We start from the raw sequence: 21,798 nt of genomic DNA, 5'->3' as shown, positions 1-21,798 counted from the left end.
GTATCTATAAAGACCCAAACAACCCGTCGTTTAGAAAGGAGAAATTGTCTCCCCAATCTGGCGGCAATTCTTCATTGTGACTACCAAAAAGTGAGTCCAAATCTAACGGACTTCTCGCAGTACTTTGTGTAGAAAAAGCATTCAAAGCACCATCCCCAACGGCTTCCGCCAATGGTGGTAGGGAGTGGGAATCTTGCAGATCTGTTCGGTCCATAGTTGACTCATTGCCAGCTGCGCGAACGAGCCAGTCGTAATCGAAATGTTCCGGAGTCAATTGTTGTGTGCGCAAAGGCGAAGGTGGTATCTCTATTCGATCGTTGCTGCTGGTTATAAGCTCAGCTGCAGGAGAGGCTGCCATCTTTCGAGCCAGGACACGGATTGCCAGTGCTTCATTCGAAGGACGGCTACTGTCGCCACGATTCAAGTCTAATTCCCTCGACAGCTGAAGCAAAAGATGTGAAACCGTTTTGGCGGAGGGGAAACGGGTAGAGAAGAGTATAAGCATATCGATTGCGGAAAGGAGATCAGGTCGATGATCGAAGGCCAAGTTGGAGCTTCTGATCATGCACGCGATGAGAGTATGACTGGCAGCGGTCAAGTGGGATACCGCGGTGAAACTGCAATATTGCAGGAATCCGTAGTGTCGTAATCGTGAATATGTCTTGACAATGTCAACAGATAGATTGCAGGCGACAAGTGTGCTCTCGCTGGGCTCGCTGTCAGGCTGTTGATGTTCTTCGAATTCATCGATGAGGTGTTGTCGGGCGATTAGTGTTCGCACGAATAATAGAGTCGATCGAAGACGAGAAGATTGCAAGAAGACCAGATTAAGCGAGGTGTCAGACGGTATTGGGACGGTGATGAGATATGGCGGTAAGCTATGCTCGATCTGGAAGCAGTCAGCAAGGACTAGATGAAATCCTTCATCGATCGACTCACCTCGTCAAGACATAACAGCGCCCTTGCCAGCTTCTCACTGCGGCGTCTGGGGGGATCACTGAGGTTGAAGCGTTGTGATATGGTTAGAAAAGGTGCGTTGATAGCAGACAGGACCTACTAGCGATATCAGCTGCGCCTACCTCAAAGCCGCGACCATCTCACTCACTTGTTCAAGCACGATGTATATTTCTATCGTTTTGACTGCTGCAGCCATGATCACAGGTGGATCATCATCGGGTTGGGGCAGTATCTGTGTTTTGGTGATCATCCCATTATCCACCACCGCAGGAAGTTCTATGCTGCATTCGGAAAGCCGGATCAAAGCAGGTCTGCCTTGCGAGTACGCCAGCGCGATATCGAGGGAGTAAAGCGACCAGAACAGCCGAGTACGAATTTGCATCGTCACCGGGTCCATGCGGAAATCGTCTGTGCTCCTATGCAAGCCCGTAGCAAATGCAAGCCCGATAGCCTCGGCAACGAAGCTGGAAGCGATGCCTACTCAAACTCAGAAACACTTTTATAACAGATCCGGAGTATCAGAAGTGACTCACCTGACGATCCGTTACGGCCCTCAGCGAATAAAGCGAGATCTACAGGTAGCACAGCTTAGCTTCTGGTAGCTCTGATGATAAAAGCCTGAACACTAGGATGTCTTTCTACTCACGATACAAAGCCAGTATATGCCGTATGTCTAGCTTATTCATGCTAACTCGTAGCAGATCCTGCGCGAACTCGTAATACGTTTCCCCTGCCTTGTCTGCCGCAGGCACTATGCCCCTTCCACCATCCACCAGTTTCGCTGTCACCGCCAGGATACTCATGAGCATCGCTCCATATTGTGGTGTGCACTTCAACCGGCGTTCGGTGACTGCGATGAATTCCTGCAATTGTGGTAAGCCGATAAATCGTATGTCATTTGTCGTGGCAATCTTACGGAAAGGAATGACGGGGCATGTAGAAGTGGAAAGAAGACAGCTATAACTGTATGTCAGCCATTGCATTAGAGGGCTTTCTGAGACCAGAGACTCACGAGTACTGAGATTGTGTCCTATCAAACTATTCATGAGGTCTTGTGGACATCTTTGCAGACACATATCGAAATAATCCCTGGAGGCTGAGGCTGCGCTCGTAATACCGAACGCAGACGACGAATGGGATGCGAATTGACTGCTATGTTTTTCGCTCTCCGAGACCTCGACAGTTCTCAGTAGACCTAGACGAGCGAATAAGGGCATGCCAGAGGACGGACCGGAATAAACGATCTGATCATCCGGATCGATGAGCAAGAGATGGTCTTTGGATGGAAGATCGGAAGGCTAGTAATGTCAGTGATGCCATCTGATATAGATTTACTCACCTGTTCCCGGCCGCGAGACGCTCTTCCACCGTTATTTTCTGGATGACTATGTTGCGAACACGGTCTTTTCGGTGACAAGGTGTCGTCGGTGGGTAAGGAAGAGGATCTGCTTCTTTTCGAGGGACTGCGTTTCGATGTTAGACATGATCAAAATCTTACGAGGTGTGCTTACCCTGGATCCTGCGTCTTGCGGGCAATATGCCGACTGTGAAGATAGCTTTGCTGTGAGCTGTGGGCGATAGCATGAGACGTCTGCAGACTTACGGTATCGAGAAGGTACATTCCCTGTTCCCTTTCTTGCATCTCGAACAAGGTCTCTCGCCATCACACCGCACCTTTGAGGTGATTCAGTGGAGTTCATTGAACTCTTGTAGGCTGACTCACCTTTCGCCGCCTACATACATCACAGGCTACCGCCATCTTCCATCTGATGTCGATTGGATCAACGGGCGGCTCATGTCGACCGTCGCTCATGATCGGACGCCTGAATCGAATGACTGGTAGAAGGGTATATCGAGCATTGGATCGGTGACAATTCGTATGAGCAAGTCATCGACCTCGCCATAGGAGACGGTTCCACTGGGATTGATGTTCTGGCGAAGGTATTGTCGCGTGGTCTTCTGGCCGCTTCTCATGCGAGGAGAGTCGCTTGCGCAAAGGATAGTCATTCATTGCGTGATGTGTCCAATGCAGGTATTAGCCAGCCTGAAGGTAAAGGTCGAGCTTGAGGGAAGGGACGAGTAAAAAATCAGAATGACCAAAAAGGCAGGAGGATAACTAAAGTCGTTTGATGACGCGATTTGTTGCATTTGACCGAAAAAATCAAATAACCAAATATCATAATCCAATCATCACGTTATCGCAGCTCACCATCTCACCATATACATCTCACCGACAAACGCAATCTTACGCCAGCACTCACGGTGATCTCCAAGCGGGTTCCTCGACTCGGTGTGCCGCATGACCACTATTTGTGCTTTTCTCTGGGACAGGTCCTGTGAAATGCATGATCAAGTGTTTCGGTCTTCCGAGCCTCTGCTCAATTGTGGATCATAATGCAGGTCCGAATTGGAATAAGCATATAAAATGTACCATCAATTACGTTCCCAAGATTTTGGGACCCAGTCATTGACAAACAAGCTACTGACACGATGTCTCTCTTACCGCAAAGCGCAGGTTATGCCACCAGTAAGTCCAAACAACGCAGAACATATGAGATGAAAGACAGGCTGAGCGGTATACTCCAGTCCTCGCAGGTGGAGCATTCTTTGCCATCGCGATGAACGGGCTTACGTGGATACAACGACGATACACAACATTTGATCCTTCGCGAATCGAGGAGTTCTCTTCCGCTTCTCGATCAGTCAAAACCGGTATGTTGTCGGTAGGGATCACTTCTGCCTGGGTATGGCCCGCGGTCTTCCTTCAGACTGGTACTTTGACGTACCTCTACGGTGTCTCAATCCCTTGGTGGTTTGGCATGGGCGGTTTCGTCGGTAAGTAGTATTCAAAGTCATTTGAGGCCTTACCTCCGTGGAGAATCATGGCTCATGTTCGCTTTTGCGTGGCTGTCAGAAATTGCCGCGTTCGCGTTCATCTCGTCCAAAGTGAAAGTCAACGCTGGCGGCGCTTCAACGTGAGCATTTTACACAGTAAACAACCATCATCATCACAATACTGACAAGATGTCCAGATACTTGCAAGTTGCGAAAGTCCGGTTCGGCGTCCTTGGCCACCTGGCGTACATGTTTGCGGCGATCGTAGCGAACTTCGTCGTTGGCAGCGAGATCCTGATCGGCGGAGCTGGTGTCATTACTGGGATTACAGGTATCAGTGGATATGCTGGCATCTGGTTACTTCCGCTAGTCATTGTAGCCTATGGTGAGTGTCCTTAGGATTTTTCCACCGATGACGGATGATGAGCTCATTCCCAAGATAGTGTTGACTGGCGGCTTGCGAGCAACTTTTGTGGCCGATTACCTGTATTGCTGTATTCTTTTTACCTGTCTTCTGGTATTGGTGCTGGCAACCTACACTCGAGGTGATCTCATTGGATCTCCTGGGAAGCTCTATGACCTGCTTCTTGCTGCTGGCGAGGTAAGTCTAGCTCGTCACGACTCTGATTTATCGCTGAGCATGTAATCAGGCTTCTCCGGCTGTCGGGAATGCTCACACTTCGTACTTGTCATTTCGAAGTGAAGGCGGAATGTGTGAGTGGAGTTGAGCGTACTATACATGACCATCCGGCTGAGTCCACATATTAGATTATGCTGTTACCACTGCGACTTCCTTTTTTGGTCGCTCCTTCTGTGATCAGTGAGTCCGGACGACTTTCTCAGCCGCCGTACAGTTGTTCGAAGTCTGTATGTATCGGTACAGGTCATACTGGCAACGAAGTATCGCCTCTCGACCTGCAGGAACGAGCAAAGCATTCATCTTCGCCGGTTGTTTCTTCTTCTCCGTGGCATTCGGAATCGGTTCTTCCATGGGCTTAGCTGCCAGAGCCTTGGAGTCAAATCCAGCTTTTCCCACCTATCCCAACCCTCTTAGCCTCGCTGAGATCGGTGCAGGCCTCGCTGGACCCTATGCGTCAATCGCTATCCTAGGCAAAGCTGGTCCAGCCATGTACACCATCATTGCATTCATGGCGACTACCTCTGCTTTATCAGCACAATACGTAGCTGTTTCCACCATAGCGTCGTACGACATATACCGAGAATACTTCAATAAACAAGCCACAAACACGCAGATGATGAGGGTCAATCACGCTGTCGTAATCGGTTGGGCGATCTTCTTAGCGGGCATCAATACTGTATTTGCGCACATCGGGTTGGACCTCAATTTCTTGTTCTACTTCATGGCTGTCTGCACTTCTGGCAGTGTTTTCCCGATAGGGCTTCTGATGTGTTGGACCAGACTCAACAAAGTCGGAGCCATCACGGGTGTACTCGGTGGTCTGGTTGTAGGATTTATCGGATGGCTAGTATCCGCTGTGAAGCTTCAGGGGACCATCAACACAACAAATTTGACCGCAAGTAAAGTGATCTTGACCGGATCATTGTCAGCTCTTGGTGCCGGCGCAATCTTGTCGATCGGCATATCGTTCCTCAGACCGGCTTCATTCGACTTCGAACTCACTCGAGCGATCGGTTCCGGGCACGCTTCTCACGAGCCATCTTCAACCCCAAACGAAAGCGAGAAAGATGGGAATCCGGTTTCGAATCGACCTATTGACTACGAGCCTGCTTTAGCGAAAGTCGAAGGATCTGGAAGAAGCGCAGCAGCGGATGCTGAGTATGCTGAAGGTGTAATCAAGCTGGAGAGATCCCAAAACCGATTTCGACTCATCACGGCGGCTTTCCTGCTGGTCATCCGTAAGTCGGCAGCTTAGTACGTAGATAGCGTGTTATCTGACCTTTGCCCTAGTCGTACTCATCCCTGCACCTCTCGCTGGTACTGGCGTCGTGTATTCGAAAGGTCTTTTCACGCTGCAGTGTGTAGCATCAGCAACGTTCGTCTTCGTAAGCACGTTGGCGATGATCTTCGTGAGTCCTCGCCGATCAGTCCATCTTTTCCCATCCGAACTATCTGACGATCGTTTTCGCGCATAGTGGCCTTTGGTAGAGTCATGGCAGGATCTTAGATCAATCTTCGGAAAGATTGCGAGGAATGAAAGGGCAGATGTTGTACTGCCCGAACAGGAATAATATTGAATTCGTATTTATCTATCGCATTGTCTTTTCTTTGGGGGCCACTCATCCTGGTTGTAGCCTCAATGCGTATGACACATGCATTCTGTCTATGACTTGAGACTGATGCAACTCACTTCTCATCGATTCTCATTGTCCTGGTGGTCCACCAAATGTGACTTGTCCACCTGTGACAACCTCACTGACCCGATCCGTACTTTCTATAACCCATGTCGCACCCTCATCGCTACACAGCCATTCACCGCCCTCTATTTCCTGAGGCGCTCCTTCTTCTATCCCAGCTTTCTTCAGCCCGAAGACATGACTTGTCAATTGAGGTCCGACACCGCGTTGCGCCCTCAGGCAGGTTATAGCGATGACCGAGGTGAGCACTCGACCGATACGAGGTGAAGGGAGATTAGGAGGATCAGAGAGGAGGGCGCCGTAATGTGAGTTGAGGATATGTACTGGTAGATCAGGATGGGATGCAGCTAGTTTATCGAGGAGCTTTTCGTGGTGTGGTGTGTATATAGCGTCCCATAATGCACGACTCTGCGATGTTATCCTGGAGATGTTGGTCTCATCTGGCTGACTAGTGAAGTTGATGTATCAGCTTTCCATCCTGGGCCTTAGTGTAATGCGAAAAAACAACGGAGATCATGGTAGCAATAATGAGCAATGAGAACATGAGGATCGAGATGAACGAAGAGAGTGGATCCAGACATAGTGAGGAGAATTGCTCACCGATAAGACTTAGTTGGCAAAGCCTGCTTCACCACCTCCGGGAGATGCGACCTCAAAGCCCCCAGTCCATTGATCGTCCGCGGTATCTACTCATAAGATCAGTCAACTTCCGGGTCGCTTCAGTAGACACATGGAGATTCCTGCTTATTCAACTCACCCCATTGAAAGATATACATTTCAACCCGACCTCACGCATCACACCTGCATCCTCCTTATTCCTTCCCGCATAATCCCACAACTGACAGATCGCCTCCGGCGAATTAACAGTCAACAGCGCCGCAGTTCCCACCGTCAACCATGCATTTCTAGATAGTTCTGATGGTGCTCTTGCGCGTATAGAATCGAATAGCTTTGATGTGGTGGCTATGGATGGTGCGGGGATAGGGGAAGGTAAAGAGGAAGGAGAGTTGACGAGCGATTTAAGGGATGGGGAGAGCTTGATTTGCGCGGCGGCTTGATGATACAACCGAGAAGATGTTTTCATCGTGTCCAACTGTATTTGAGTCAGTCAGAAAGTGCGAAAGTGAGGTGCAGACGGTAGAGTAGAAAGACGGATGATGAATAGATAGTTGAAAGAGAGGGTTTATAACGTCTTTTGTGTTGTTACTCGCATCTTTGACCGATTGACCGCTTAGTTGGCCGACTCATCGGCGATTTACTCGGATGCATCTTTCAAACATCTATTCCTTGTTCCCCATGCATAATTCTTGTACGCCGACTCCAAGAGTAGTAAACTGAACATAATCACTGGACGAATCCAGCTGAGCTGCAACGTTCTCATAATTTTGATGCATGATCATTTCATAACTACATAGTACCAGACTTTGCTTCATTCTGCTTCTTATCCTGGCTTTTCACTTAAAACCAATGTCCGTTTGAATTTCCGCCTTACTCGGAAGTACCTACAACGGCAGCAGGAGGTTGATCACCTTGACCAAGACCCAGCTTATTCTGAACTTGGTCCAGGACACCTTCGGTCCTTGGTCCAAATTCCCATCTCCAATTTCTGTACTGCTCAGGATCGATACCATTCTCAAAGGCTTTGGTCCTAGCTGAGATCTGCTCGTTGAGCAACTTCTCCCTGGTGTTACTGCCTTTGTTCTTGAGGTTTGGTAATCGGTCAATAGCATCGATGGCAAGGGAGAATCGATCGGTCTCGTTTCGGATAGCCAATTCGAGAGGAGTATCGATGTTACCTTTCTCCTTGTATCCTCTAACGTGGATGTTGTTGTGACCAGGCCTCTTGTAGGTGAGTCGGTGTACGAGCCATGGGTAAGAGTGGAAGTTGAAGATAATAGGTTTGTTGTCGGTGAAGATTGCCTTGAATTCTTTATCGGTCAAACCGTGAGGATGATCGACATTCGAGATCAGTTTGAAGAGATCGACGACGTTGACGAATCGGATCTTGAGTTCAGGCAAGTATTGTCGAAGTAAAGCGACGGCTGCGAGAGATTCCATAGTTGGAACATCACCGCATGATGCCATGACCACATCGGGATCCTCATCGGGGAAGGTAGATGCCCAATCCCAGATACCCAAACCTTTGGTACAATGAGCGATAGCTTCGTCCATGTTGAGGTATTGCAAGTGATCTTGCTTGTCGGCGACGATTACGTTGACGTAGTTCTTGCTGTCGAGACAGTGGTTCATGACTGAGAGAAGAGTGTTTCCGTCCGGTGGAAGGTAGATTCGGACGACTTCTGGGGACTTATTGGCTACGACATCGAGGAAACCGGGATCTTGGTGAGTGAAACCGTTGTGATCCTGTCTCCATACGGTAGCAGTAAGCAAGATGTTGAGCGAAGACACCTTGGCTCTCCATTCAACCTCCAAACATTTCTCAATCCATTTACAGTGTTGATTTACCATCGAATCGATAATGTGTATAAAGGGTTCGTAGGAGTTGAGAAGACCGTGTCGGCCCGACAAAACGTAACCTTCCAACCATCCTTCCACGGTGTGTTCGGACAAGATTTCCATGACTCTACCTTCATGAGCGAGGTTACCTCCGTCTCCATCTTCGGGAAGGTAGTCACCGAGCCATACCTTCTTTCCAGCTTCGTAAACCGCACCAAGTTTATTGGACTCAGTTTCGTCAGGACCGAAAAGTCGGAAATTGGTTTGATTGGCAGCAATGACGTCTCGCAGCCATTTCGCCATGTTGCTCATACTAGGTGCGTTAGTGACACCGGGAGTGACTTGCAAAGCGTAGTCGGTGAAGTTGGGAAGTCGAAGAGCCTTTCTAACCAGACCACCATTGGCGACCGGATTGGCAGACATTCTTGCGTTGCCCTCAGGAACAAGTGTCTTGAGTTCAGGAATGAGTTTACCGTCGACAAACAACTCTTCTGGCTTGTACGATCTCATCCAGGATTCAAGCAAGGCAAGGTGTTCAGTGCTAGTAGCGACATCCGCAAGGGGGATTTGATGAGCTCTCCAGTATCCCTCGAGGTGATGACCGCTAACATCTCGAGGAGCAGTCCAGCCCTTAGGCGATCGGAGGACTACCATAGGCCATCTGGGTCGGAAGGCTTTTCCACTATCTCTGGCCTGTTTCTGGTATTGCTTGATCTCGAGAACAGCTTGTTCCAAGGTAGCCGCCATTGCTTGGTGCATGGACTCGAGGTCGGATCCCTCAACGAAGTATGGCTTCCATCCATATCCGATGAACAGGGCTTCGAGCTCTTCGTGAGAGATTCGGGAGAGGACGGTAGGGTTGTTGATCTTGTATCTGTGGGTGCAAGTGTGGGTCAGCTATAATTGCCAGATGGTAATGAGAGGTTGAGGAAGAATGGGGGAAGCAAAGACAGACGTGGGAAGATGCACATGGAGATATGTCGTTCAATATATTGCTGCGCAAAAGAATCGTCTACTCACCCATTGAGATGTAAGATAGGTAACACTGCTCCATCGGTGATGGGGTTTAAGAACTTGGTTGAGTGCCAAGAAGTAGCCAAGGGACCAGTCTCGCTCTCACCGTCTCCGACCATGGTGACAGTGATTAAATTGGGGTGATCGAACACGGTACCGAAAGCGTGGGAAATTGAGTACCCTAATTCTCCTCCTTCATGCAGAGAACCGGGTGTTTCAGGGGTAGCGTGGGAACCGATTCCACCGGGGAAAGAGAATTGCTTGAAGAAGAGTCGGAGACCTTCCTCGTCCTCTGTGATATTTGGGTAGACCTCGGAGTAGACTCCTTCGAGGTATGACTGGGAAAGGACGGCTGGAGCACCGTGGCCTGAGGTAGTAGTGGGACGTTAGCGACAGAGCCGCCAGGCAGCAGGTATCACATATTACTGGACTGGAAGGTGGAAAGAAGAGAGAGGGCGAAGCAGAGAGAAGGTGGGCAGATGAGGAAAGGCAAGAGAGATAAAAGGCCAAACTCACCTGGACCAGATACGAACAATCCATCCAATCCGTACTTCTTGATCAACCTATTAAAATGGATATACGTAAAAATCTGACCTGAATCTGAACCCCAATGACCTAACAATCTCGATTTGAGGTGTTCCTTCTTGAGCGGTTCCTTGAGTAACGGGTTCTTTTGGAGATAAAGCATACCGAGACAGAGATAGAGGGATGCCCTCATGTAAGCATCTGTCTTTCTCAGCTCTTCAGCTGATAAGGGAGTACCCTGGACAGTCGAACGAGCTGTCCCGAAGGGAGAGAGTGAGTTGGTATTTGCGGTCGACATGTTGAAAAATGTCGATCGACTTGGTTTCTTTTCGGGTGTGTTGTCGTTGTCGATGTATGATATCTTGAAGAAGAGGGAGAGAGAGAGGAAGAGGGAGTATGGGATGATATGTATATGTATATATAGTCTTATATGCGGTATGCGGGAGGACACGGATGCTTGAGTTCCCACGCAGATGCGTACTAAGAGGACTAGGATGACGTTGTATGGTTGTATGGTTGTACGGTGGGAAATGAGGAATGAGGAATGTTCCGAGTGAGGTAATTTCATCGTTCCTTAAGACACGTTTATTCTTCCCTTCCTCCTCTCATCCCTCTATTTCAGCTCAACCTCGTCTGCTGGTATCTCCTGGCTCTTCCCCCTTTTCTTGCTGTTCGGCCGCCTTTTCCTCCGTGGCTTAAGCTTGTTTTCTTCATGGCTTATGGTAATTTCTCGTTACCGCCGGAGAAATGCTGCTGATTTAGGTAATTCGTTATGCAATAATCCGCATTCAGCCGAACATCCCTCGTGCTATTTTCGGAGTACCACAAACACGGAATGCGGCATGCATTTTCATTCAAGTATAGTAGCAATTTAGCCATGAATCGCAAATCGCAATTGTCACCAGATACATACCGATTCGTACCGATCAGACACAGCCCACTAGAGGGATCTCTACCAGATGCAGACGCCATCTGCTCGGCCGCGCTGATCAACCTACGAAACGCCTAGTAGCTTCTTGGCTTCCACAATGTTCCTGACCGGTATTCCACAAGTCCCATTCTCGCATATCCTCAGACTCACACCTTCTTCTTTACCTGCCTCAATGCTTGCTATCAAGGACTTCACTACGGCATTGATCTTCGCCAAGCCAGTGGGAGGATTTGACGGGTCCATATGGATCAAAACTTGATTAGGCGCATACATGGAGCGGATAAGCCGTAATAGATCGGCTGTCATGGGATCAGAGGAGGAACCGATGAGGATGACCTGCAGAGTGACCGTGAGTTGACTTCAGTAAATTATTGCAGTATAACAACCTCGAATAGCGTACCTCTCTATATCCCTTTTCCAGATCCATCAATCCGCATGCACTATACCCGAATGTCCTTGGCATCTGCTTCAACTCTTGGCCGATGGACAAATACGTCAACTCAGCCCTGTTCTCATAGTTTTCGTACTCGTCACTATGGATCAGAGATAGGCGAGAGAGGTTATGCAAGGTTACAGAAGTCGCAGAGGGTTCAGCAGCGTCCTGCGAAGCGTCGTGCTCATTATTGAATGTCCCTCAAGTATCTGCAGCAGTGTCGAAACTCACCTGCGCATCCTTCATCCGCACCAACACATGCTCATCGGGCGCACTAGCGAAATACCCTCCTCCAGCATTATCCCAGAATAGCTCGTCTTGCCGTTTTTGAAGTTCAACAGCCCATAAAGCGTGTTCTCCTCTCCCGGATGCTTCGTACAAATCCAACAAGCCTGTTGCATAGATGGGTCGGAGATCAGGCAGTCAACGAGACGCCGTTCCATTGGTGGACCACACCAACTCACCTCTGATCAAGAAGGCATAATCGTCCGTCTGACCAATAGGACCTTTACCCTCTCTCCAACTTCTCGCCAGCTCCCTCTTATCCGCATCCCACATTCGACCCTTGATGAACGATGCGACCTCCTCAGCAGCAGTGAGGCATTGTGATTGGATAGGATACTCATCAGGTAGAGATGAAGCTGCTTGGGATAATGCGGAAAGCTATTTGTGCCCTCAGCTCAGGTCAGGATGTATGGTAACCTTGATGACCCACCATAAGACCGTTCCAAGATGTGAGGATCTATTCTATATCAGCGAAGTCTCCTAACGCTCGTGTGTAGGACAGCTTACTTACTTTGTCATCAAGCCCAGGTCTCTCCCTCGTATCCCTACGCTTTTTGAGCTTGTTCAGCGCATCTTGGACGACGCTTGTCAGTTCCTCTTCCGACTTGTTGTGTTTACTGGCGACCACGGCGTATTCTTTAGCTTGATGCAGTATGTTCTACGTCAACTCAGAACATGTTAGCCCATTCACACATCCGGGTGATGTTAAAGCAGGACTCACCTTGCCTCGCATTTCTCCATGCATATCATGTTGCAACTCCACATTCCCTTCTTTCTCCACACCAAAGAAGTCCCTTACCAGCTCAGCATCATCCCTCAATACCTCATCTATCTCTTGGGCACCCCATATATAAAACGCTCCTTCTGTCAAGCGCAAGAAAAAATAGCAATAAAATAGATCTAGGATCAGCTTGTTTACGACTATTTATTTTTAGAGAGCAAAAGCCTACCGGACTTCTTTGCCCCTTTGGCCGGAGCCGAATCGGCATCTTCAGCAGACCAGAATCCACCTTCTGGCGATTTGAGGTCTCTCAGCGTATATTCCAATATATCAGCTGCCAGATCGAAACACAATTTCCTGTCTTCCTCGAGGATCTTTCGATGGGCTTCATCTTCCGCTTCGTCGGGATTGGAGATCAATGCGAAAGCGAGTGAGCCAGTGACCAGCTGGGCTTGGTCGTATCTGTCGAGGACAGTGCATTTCAGCACCAGCACCTTCAGGTTCGTCGCTTGGGAGCAACGTGAACGGGTGATCGGAAAACCTTTGGTGACCCGGTTGATATGCAGAGGTGGAGGAGAGGAAGAAGGGACACTCACAGCATCTTCTCAAAGTGAGGCACGATCCATTTCGCATCGACACTATACCTAGCAACCCCGCCTCCTACCCAATCATGGATCCCACCTTTCCATATCCCCCTGATCATCTTTACGCCCATCTCCCGGGCTTTCTCCCGATCTATCTGCTCTGAAAGTGGGTAGGAAGCCAGTCGAGCTAGCGGTTCGAGGGTCATTGAGCAACTTGGGAATTTCGGACCTCCCGACCGACTTCCGCCTTGGGCGAATCCCCCGTATCGCGCGTCGTGCATCTGGACCAGCTGAGCGTATATCTTGCTGGATGGGGAGGTGGCTAGGATCTCATCTAATGTTCCGGGCAGTCTAGCGGACTGTACAATGTGTAAGCTTTGTACATGACAGATCATTATTATTGGTAAATATGCTGCGCCTTGAGATTACTCACACTCCCACTCCCACTCATATCCTTCAGTGATTCGATCGCACCTTTCCCCATAGCCAGACATTGCTCTTTATCGTCCTCCCATAGTTCTGCTATTCTAATTAGAAGCGACTTGAACCGCGCTTTGGGAAAATAGGTTCCTGCACATACAGATTAAAAGATTAACAATCATTGTCCGTCATTAGCCAGTATGCAGCGTCGTTGAGATCACTCACCAGCGAAGAACGGTTCCAGAGTGGGAGTCATGACTGTACAGCAGCGCTTTAGCGCTCTGTATTCCTACTCGCCATCCTCTCATCTAGCACTAGCTGAAATTCGAATGAGATTACCCACATATTGACATAGGCCATCCACCTCCTCCTGATGTCGCCTGTCGTTCAACCCATCCTATCAGCTGATCTCATCTTGCTGGGTTTCATTGGCATGCTCGAGACCGATCTTTCAGTTTCAATGGAAAAAATAGGACAGGTGTTGATCGTGATTGAGCGGTTCGATCTGGCTCACCTGCAAATATGTCATATACACCCTATCTACATCCGGCCTCTCTTCTCTGTCCACCTTGATATTGATGAAATACTTGTTCATCACCTCCGCTACATCTTCATCCTCGAACGACTCGTGCGCCAAGACATGACACCAATGACATGCCGAGTATCCCGACGAAAGGAATATGGGTTTGTCTAATTCCTGAGCGAGCTTGATTGTAGAGGGTGTGAATTCTTGCCACTGGATTACACACCAGACAAGATAAGATGTCAGCGATGTAATCTATGGGTTGCTCATTGATTCATGAGGTACAGTCGGAAAGGTGAAGGCACTCACTGCTACTGGATTATCTTTGTGTTGTAGTAAATACGGCGATTTACTTTTCCCCAGAACATTGGTCAATTTTGATGTGGAGGATGAAGAGGACATTTTCTGTGTGCCGGCTTTGTATATGGGTTTGATAGCTTGCAAGGCTCTGTTGCTGCGGGTGAAGAAGAGGCTCATGGAAAGCTACATTGGACCAATGCTTGCTAGTTCGATCAAATGCGTAAGAGGATGTCAAGTGCAAGAAGCGGCAGGATCTTAATTGTCATCGCTGGCATCGTCGACGTCATGGTTGCCCGTTCCCACCTCCACCATACGTGAACGTTTTCACCCATCCAACGTCCTCTATCTGGGTTTGTCCACTCGAGCCCAGCTAGATTGGCGTAGCTGGATCCTGATAGAATGCACCAATAGTAGGACCCGTGTCGGGCACTGCGATCTCCCTGCTCAGCCCCATTCAACTTGGCCGTATGCCGTGTCTTCCTTACTTTTCCCGTTCGATCGCCATGCCGTAATCGTAATCGATTCCAGTGGTGGTTGTAGGTTTCCCATGACGGTCATCATTGACCGACTGCCCTTGTCTATTTCTGAACACCAAGCCTACTGGGCACCTCTTCAATACCAATGTCAATCTAGGACGATGTAGACGCTGTTATATAAATATGTAGACAAAAAATAGCAATAGCTCTTTCACAGGCGAAACATACGCGTCAACAACTTGAACTTAGTCCAGAAGTATCCCTTCCATAGCTACTTCCAACGATGGTAGCCAACCCCAAAGCCGATCTGCAAGACCTCAAGCTCGGACCAGGTTCAACAGCCATAGTAGTCGGTGGAACCACAGGTATCGGAGCGGCTGTAGCCCGGAAGCTCGCCTCGGTAGGATGTTCGAGAATAGTCATACTTGGAAGAGACGAGAAGCGGGCGTCAGAAGTTATCGATAAGCTGCGACAATTGTCTCAAGACGAGTTTGAGGGCAGATTTGTCAAAGGAGACATATCGTGAGTCTCCCTCTCACCTCTCTTCGAAGAGACCGAGAGACACTCGCACGATCGTGTTTGTCAGATCAGACTCTGGGGCTGAACAACGATATGGAATTAGATATGTCAATGGTATCAAGACTGCATTCAATGATTTGAAGACATCCCTTGGGACCGATAAGGTGGACTACGTGGTGAGTCCTTCAGCACTGTCGGAATCATAGTTGTAGTCGATTTGTTGGCCCACTCTGCGCTGCTTTGATAGGTCATGTGCCAAAACGGTCCACCAACTGGAACCATAAACCTGAACGAAGATGGGTGAGTGCTCTTTGAGTGCATTCTTCGTTTGGTGGACTGTCGGTGACTTACATTGGCTGATTATTGATATGATCACATAGCGAAGGCAAAGAATTCACTATCCAAGCTCTTTCACGATTCCTCTTCACCTTCCTCATCCTACAAGACAATTTACTGAGTCCAGGCGCAAAAGTCATGTTCATCGCTAATACCGGTCTATCTTATCCTCTGGATCTGGATGATCTGAGTCTGAAGAACGTAGCTGCGAAAGGTAGATCGAAAGCCTTGTTGACTATTGATCAGTCCAAGAGGGATAGTACTGTCTTAGACAGTGTGGTCCTGGTAAGCACATGAACACCCTGTCTGCCGGTTCCAAGTCCTCTCTGAGCGTACCGGGCGATTATGACCATAAACAATGACACTCGGTCCGATTTTCTAGAAGCTGATTGAGTTGAGGCGAAAATAGCAATTCAATACTCGTTTCCCACAATATACTTTCTATCACCTTCATCCGGGTCTGGTGAAGACGGAGTTGTTCAATATACATAACTTCCCGTTCCCGCTCAGTTACATCGCGGGCTTAGGACTGATGGTGATGGGTAGTACTCCGGACGAATATGCGAATGTACCAGTATATGTGAGTTATTCTGATTACTCTCACCTTGACCTGCCTATAAATGACATCCTTGTTGTATTCGCTGATCTTGGTTTCCTCTGATCGACATCAGATCCTTGCGCATCCGGACGCAAAGGAGCAATTGGGAGAAGGGAAACTGTGGGATCATCGATTGCATTCCAAGAGCCCAGGCGCTTGGCCTTCAGATGGACAGAATAGGATCAAACTCTGGAACAAGCTGTTGCAGATGAGCGGGGAGCAGCAGTAGCAGTCGGGATAGCTCATGCTGTATGCACGGTCTATCATTCATTTTACGTCCGAGGATAGATCTGCTGAAGGAGGACCATGATTATGACCGAATCGCCCTGAGCTAGTGATGGATGAATGAACATCGTTTACGCTTGGTCGCCATGCAAATACCCTCCCCCACTCATCAGCATCATCGTCACCATCATCCCCACCGTCAACAACGCACAATCAATCAACATCAACATACAATCATACAATCAAACAATAACATGCTTCTCTTCTCGACTCATCATCATGAAATCCACTTCATCCTCACTTCCTCACTTACTGATCATTCTCATAATCACTCTGAGACGCCAACATGAGACTGTGGACTTACTTGGAAACCCTCCGCCAGGCTCGAGCACACGTCAATGCTGGGACAGATCACAGATCGAGACCTGTGCCGTGAGTATCACTTTCATACCCCAGACACAGAAGATTATACTGATATTAATAATCATCCAGCAATCATAGCATACCCCTCAACCCGAAAGACTGGTTGATCGACCTCAGTCCCGGAACTGACTATGATGAGTGAGTCTATATTGATACATATAGCAATCATTCCCGCTCTTCACCGCCGAAGTCGAAGCTGACGAGATGTCACGGATGAATACAGCAAGCCCGATGTCAAAGTATACCTGCGAACGTTGGGACGAGCATTGGCGCCGTATCTTCGAGGAGATGAAGTGCAAGTAGAAGCTGGAAGGAGCTATCTGGCTGAGGAGATGAGGGAAGGACGAGGGTGAGCTCATACGTACTCGCAGCCCCATCAAATGTCTTCATCCTTTGAATCATCCTTCATCAAGGATGTGAGGTATGAAATTCTAATGCTGACGCTTCATGCTCCGCTATAGTGTCTTCGTCCTTCCATCAGACTTACAGTCAACCCCTCACAATGCCCTCAACAATCCTTATTATCTCTCTACTACGGCTCCCGAACAAAGCTGGACCGAGCTCAATTCTAGGGGATGGTGGTATTTCGCCTCGTTGACTCCTGTCTTGATGAGAACGAGGTGCTTTATGGATAAGCAAGGAGGTAGACCGGGAGAGAAATTTGTAATGACTCGCAGAACCAATATCACGGAACTCAAGGAAAAGAATCCGGGATTGAAATTCGAGTTTGTCAAGGTGAGTGAACCTTTTCCAGGACACCCATCCGTTCAGCTCTTCTACTCGGATTCCCATCGAGAGTTCAATGATGTTGTTCGTCCATCATGCTGATGCGGATGCTAATGGTTTCACCTTTCTTGATAGACCAACATCCGAGCCCCCTTACTTCCGGGCGTAACGCCCCCAGCGGCATACTCTGATCGATTCACGCTCCTCATCAGCCAGCTTTACCGTACGAACATCCACCCTGCATTGCGATATCATTTCCTCTGCGTTGCCGATATCGAAGAGATCGAAGAACACATGGATGCGATGCTGGACATGTACAATTACTACGATGTCCCCTCGATATGGAGTGACGGTGGTCGACCGGGCGTGATCATGCGCGGGTGGTACCCACAAGCCCTCGAACCCAACGAGAGCTGGGAAGCGGTTGACAGGCACAGGGTAGTCTTTCTGGATGGATGGACTGAGGAGATGAGGCAGATGAGAGCGAATGATATTGAGAAGATAAGAGGTTACAACTCGGACGATGAGGAAGATGAGGCTGCTCGAGCTGTGCGTTACGAAAATATTTCGGCGACTATTAGCTATCAGGGAAGAAGATAATCAACAACACGATTGATTCGAATGCGGTAACCTATATCTCATCATCATGTATCATATATCATTAACAATTACATGCAACGCATGCAACGAACATGTCCATAAGCCGTTTCTCACGACTTCTGCCTCGGTTATGCGACAGCATGATGAGAGAACACCTTAATCCAGGGACGATAACAGTGCGGCACCACCATGTGATCCAAAGATCTCGGTTAACGCCACCATGCTCGAGATAAGACGTGATCGCTCGTAATCCTCGCCTATCGTGACGAAAATTATTCGATGGTGACGGGCTTCCAGCATGTAGCTAGCTGGCTTTGTTCGAGGGCGCTCGCGGTGCCTTATCTGACTTATGGACCGAATACCGTTGCTCGCGAGACAGCGTTCCGCTGCCAGCGGAGCAAGGCATCAACCCTTTGACGTGTGAATACCCCTTGCTACACAGGCTCAGACGAGAAGAGACAAATACACTGACAAGCTGACCGAAAGGCTCCACATGGTCCCGTCTCGCAATAAGCTTATATCACTTTAAACTTCGATAGCGTGATCTGACATCAAGCGTAGTCTTAAAAACGTTGGCAATGCTGCATTCTTCGGAGTGAGAAAACTGATCTTCTGACTGCCCATCAGCGATATAAATGGATGCTGATCATGGCTGTCAATCATTCCAAGCAGCCTCACTAGCGGAAGAGAGCCTTGCACCATGAGTGAGCTTCCTCCTATTTTGCTTCCAGAGGAGCTGTTTTAGGCTAAGTCGAAAATTTTGCTAGGTCAAGTAGCCCCTACTTTGGACTTGATTGCTGCGCCTGCTCCGCCACCAGCTTACCTGGGGGGCGGGTCAGACAAGGAGAAGAACGTCTACGCGTCAGATGATGATCATACTCCCAACGTGACTTCTGGTGTCGGATCCGAGAATGATGATGATGAGATCGAACCTACCGAGGAAGAATATGAGAAACTCAGAAAGTGAGTTCGTCCTGTCTGCTCGCAGACACGGGCCGATTTTGTTTGATATCTGTCAATGTCTGACCTGATCTAATTGATCGAATGGTATGATTAGGGTTCCGGCCACCATACACTGGCCGGCGATTGCCCTTTGCCTAGTGGAAATCGCGGAACGAGCCTCATACTACGGCTCCAAGAAGCCTTTTGCGAACTTTGTTCGTGGAGCTTTGCCTAAAGGCGGGAATGGTGCTGGAGCAGTCGCCAAAGGCGCTGCTGGTAAGAACCAGACTGCCGGAGCATTAGGAATGGGCTCGGTGGCTGCTTCGGCGGTGACTTCGACGTTCACTTTCTTGAGTTATGTGATACCGATCCTGGGTGGTATTATAGCGGATACTAAATGGGGAAGTGAGTCAGACAGGTCTTTCTTCCCATCCGAATTGCCGGCACTTAGAGAGCAGAAGTACAGATGACTCACCGTCTTTGCCACTTGCAGGATGGAAGACAATTTGTGTCGGTGTCGCCATCGGTGCCGTTGCACATGTCATCCTTGTGGTACCTGCGATCCCGTCGGTCATCGCAAGCGGACATGCTTTCCCACCTTTTATCATCTCTGTGATCATCCTGGCATTCGCCGCTGGATTCATCAAGCCTTCCTTGGCCCCTCTCATGTGTGATCAGTCGCCTGTCAAGAGACCGGTCATCAAAACAACCAAATCTGGAGAGAGGGTAATTGTCGATCCGCAAGTCACAGTCCAGCGATACATGCTGATCTTCTACTGGTGTATCAATATCGGTAAGTCGCATTTCCTGCAATCGCGATTGTCGTTTTGATGGCCAGCTGTGGCTGATAAAAATTGTGATGGTGTACGTTCAGGCTCATTCTGGATGATTGTGGAATCATACGTTCAACGATTAGTCGGATTCTGGCTCGCATACCTCCTACCTGCCGGCATCTATGTTCTTGTTCCCCTCGTCATGCTTCTCATTTACAAGAGACTGTACTTTGCCCCACCACAGGGTTCAGTACTGCTGGAGACGCTTAGAGTAATCAAGCAGTTCTATCGAACGAACGGGTTCTTTAAAGGCTTGAAAGGCGGAGATCACACTTGGGAATCTATCAAACCATCCCATATCCTTGCGAAGGTTGGCACACTGGACAAGAAGATAGTATGGGATGATCTGTTTGTCGATGAAGTCAGGCAAGCACTCGAAGCTTGTTCTGTATTCTGGTTACTGCCTATTTACTATCTTGCCGATGGTGGAATAGGAAACATGGAAAATGACATGGTGTGTCCCCCATTTTCTACTTCTTCACCAGCACGTGGGTTGAGCTGAGATACACCACAATCATCCGCCGACAGTCAGCAGCTATGACACTGAACAACATCCCTAACGATCTATTCGGTAACTTCAACCCACTCTGCATTATCGTATTCACACCCATCGTTGGGTTGATGTACCGATACTTCGAAAAAATCAATCGACCCATCAGGCCAATGACTCGACTCAGTATAGGATTTGCCCTCGCTTCCATCAATATGATCATCGGCGCCCTTGTCCAATGGAGGATCTATTCTACTTCGCCCTGTGGTCATTATGCGACAGATTGCGAAGCGGGTGTATCACCCATACCTCTTGCTTGGATGATTCCCTTGAGTGCTTTGCCAGGTATCGGAGAAATCTTTATTGCGGTGACTGCATGTAAGTCATCAAATCGTCAGATGACCTCATAGCCGCTGACCGATTGTCGTTCCACCTCAACACAGATGAGATTGCCTACACTCGAGCTCCAGCAAGAATGAAGGGTCTAGTCGTGGCTATCAGTCTTTTCAATCGTAAGTTGTGAATACCCTGCTTCAGTAGTATTGGTGGGACTAATTCATAGGAACTTTCTGTAGAGGCTATATCCGCAGCAATCGGACTCGCTCTCAGCGATGTCATCAAGGATCCATACTTGATTTGGCCATATGTCGCTCTAGCCGTAGCCAATTTCGTCTGTGTCTTCATTTGTCCGACTGTATTCAGACATCTCAACGAACCAATTAGGGAATTTGCAAATGTCGAGCGAATGGCAGGAAAGTTACAGACGACCCGTGAGAAGAATGAAAATTCTGGCCAACTTCGAGACGTCACGAGGGGAGACCATGTATAGAGGGAGTCAGTAACGCCGTATACTGTGGAACATCTTGTAAATAGTCAAAGTGCCTGTTCTACCGGATCATCGGAGTCCGTACGCTCTGACACTTGTCAGAGATAGATACTGGAGATAAATGGTCGCAGCTCTCATGATGTATTCAAAGATCATAATCTTCTACCGAATTCAAGGTCTACCTATTTCTTGGAACTCTGGGCATTTTCGTCGGACTAGATTTCGACCGTCAGCACAGAGTCTCTGTCGAAGGTACAGGCACTGTAATATCCCTCATTTTGCATCTGGCGCCAAGGCGGAATACGAGGGGTGGCGTTAAGCATGATCATGTGACCCGATCATCGGTCGGTTTAATGATAAATTGCTGTTTTTTTCCCATTTATCTTCGTTATCAGTTAGCCGGAAATCGGCAGCACCAAGAGTCCGAAACGCTAATGCCAAGTGACTCATAACAAACGGGCCGGCCAGTGTACGGTTGAACA

At 48.6% G+C, this 21,798-nt stretch overlaps 8 protein-coding genes across 8 annotated transcripts; 4 read left to right on the top strand and 4 right to left on the bottom strand.

Annotated features, from left to right (window-relative positions):
• Positions 1-4: 4 nt before the first annotated feature.
• I303_106913 (uncharacterized protein) lies at positions 5-2,770 on the bottom strand (the record flags this gene model as incomplete). The annotated part of the gene is made up of 11 exons (XM_065969470.1): positions 5-889; positions 940-1,053; positions 1,106-1,434; positions 1,491-1,529; positions 1,604-1,820; positions 1,874-1,914; positions 1,970-2,201; positions 2,297-2,420; positions 2,469-2,501; positions 2,561-2,631; positions 2,681-2,770. The coding sequence occupies 11 exons, from the start codon at positions 2,768-2,770 to the stop codon at positions 5-7; spliced, it is 2,175 nt and encodes a 724-aa protein (XP_065825542.1).
• Positions 2,771-3,447: 677 nt separating this feature from the next.
• On the top strand, positions 3,448-6,003 carry I303_106912 (uncharacterized protein; the record flags this gene model as incomplete). The annotated part of the gene is made up of 10 exons (XM_018411708.1): positions 3,448-3,484; positions 3,544-3,792; positions 3,872-3,932; positions 3,990-4,177; positions 4,236-4,393; positions 4,443-4,506; positions 4,561-4,612; positions 4,676-5,670; positions 5,723-5,841; positions 5,908-6,003. 10 exons carry the CDS (start codon positions 3,448-3,450, stop codon positions 6,001-6,003), a joined length of 2,019 nt encoding a protein of 672 aa, XP_018258909.1.
• Positions 6,004-6,135: 132 nt separating this feature from the next.
• I303_106911 (uncharacterized protein) lies at positions 6,136-7,213 on the bottom strand (the record flags this gene model as incomplete). The annotated part of the gene is made up of 3 exons (XM_018411709.1): positions 6,136-6,577; positions 6,730-6,815; positions 6,887-7,213. The coding sequence occupies 3 exons, from the start codon at positions 7,211-7,213 to the stop codon at positions 6,136-6,138; spliced, it is 855 nt and encodes a 284-aa protein (XP_018258910.1).
• Positions 7,214-7,617: 404 nt separating this feature from the next.
• On the bottom strand, positions 7,618-10,423 carry I303_106910 (uncharacterized protein; the record flags this gene model as incomplete). The annotated part of the gene is made up of 3 exons (XM_018411710.1): positions 7,618-9,460; positions 9,607-9,967; positions 10,117-10,423. The coding sequence occupies 3 exons, from the start codon at positions 10,421-10,423 to the stop codon at positions 7,618-7,620; spliced, it is 2,511 nt and encodes an 836-aa protein (XP_018258911.1).
• Positions 10,424-11,119: 696 nt separating this feature from the next.
• Positions 11,120-14,424, bottom strand: I303_106909 (uncharacterized protein; the record flags this gene model as incomplete). Its single annotated transcript, XM_018411711.1, has 14 exons — positions 11,120-11,392; positions 11,457-11,657; positions 11,721-11,881; positions 11,954-12,152; positions 12,205-12,231; positions 12,286-12,432; positions 12,496-12,638; positions 12,725-12,957; positions 13,092-13,438; positions 13,513-13,649; positions 13,725-13,757; positions 13,843-13,879; positions 14,014-14,235; positions 14,332-14,424. The coding sequence occupies 14 exons, from the start codon at positions 14,422-14,424 to the stop codon at positions 11,120-11,122; spliced, it is 2,253 nt and encodes a 750-aa protein (XP_018258912.1).
• A 657-nt stretch (positions 14,425-15,081) lies between these two features.
• On the top strand, positions 15,082-16,480 carry I303_106908 (uncharacterized protein; the record flags this gene model as incomplete). Its single annotated transcript, XM_018411712.1, has 6 exons — positions 15,082-15,320; positions 15,421-15,493; positions 15,565-15,617; positions 15,698-15,938; positions 16,063-16,233; positions 16,325-16,480. 6 exons carry the CDS (start codon positions 15,082-15,084, stop codon positions 16,478-16,480), a joined length of 933 nt encoding a protein of 310 aa, XP_018258913.1.
• Positions 16,481-16,822: 342 nt separating this feature from the next.
• On the top strand, positions 16,823-18,225 carry I303_106907 (uncharacterized protein; the record flags this gene model as incomplete). Its single annotated transcript, XM_065969469.1, has 5 exons — positions 16,823-16,908; positions 16,978-17,037; positions 17,123-17,248; positions 17,361-17,634; positions 17,761-18,225. The coding sequence occupies 5 exons, from the start codon at positions 16,823-16,825 to the stop codon at positions 18,223-18,225; spliced, it is 1,011 nt and encodes a 336-aa protein (XP_065825541.1).
• Positions 18,226-18,925: 700 nt separating this feature from the next.
• I303_106906 (uncharacterized protein) lies at positions 18,926-21,319 on the top strand (the record flags this gene model as incomplete). Its single annotated transcript, XM_018411714.1, has 8 exons — positions 18,926-18,929; positions 18,993-19,188; positions 19,283-19,572; positions 19,661-19,960; positions 20,042-20,454; positions 20,529-20,868; positions 20,934-21,002; positions 21,066-21,319. The coding sequence occupies 8 exons, from the start codon at positions 18,926-18,928 to the stop codon at positions 21,317-21,319; spliced, it is 1,866 nt and encodes a 621-aa protein (XP_018258915.1).
• Between the last annotated feature and the right edge of the window lie 479 nt (positions 21,320-21,798).

This window comes from Kwoniella dejecticola, chromosome 8 (assembly GCF_000512565.2).
Source record: "Kwoniella dejecticola CBS 10117 chromosome 8, complete sequence".
Taxonomy (NCBI): domain Eukaryota; kingdom Fungi; phylum Basidiomycota; class Tremellomycetes; order Tremellales; family Cryptococcaceae; genus Kwoniella; species Kwoniella dejecticola.
The sequence above is the reverse complement of the archived record's forward strand: the minus strand, read 5'-3'. Positions and strand labels throughout refer to the sequence as shown.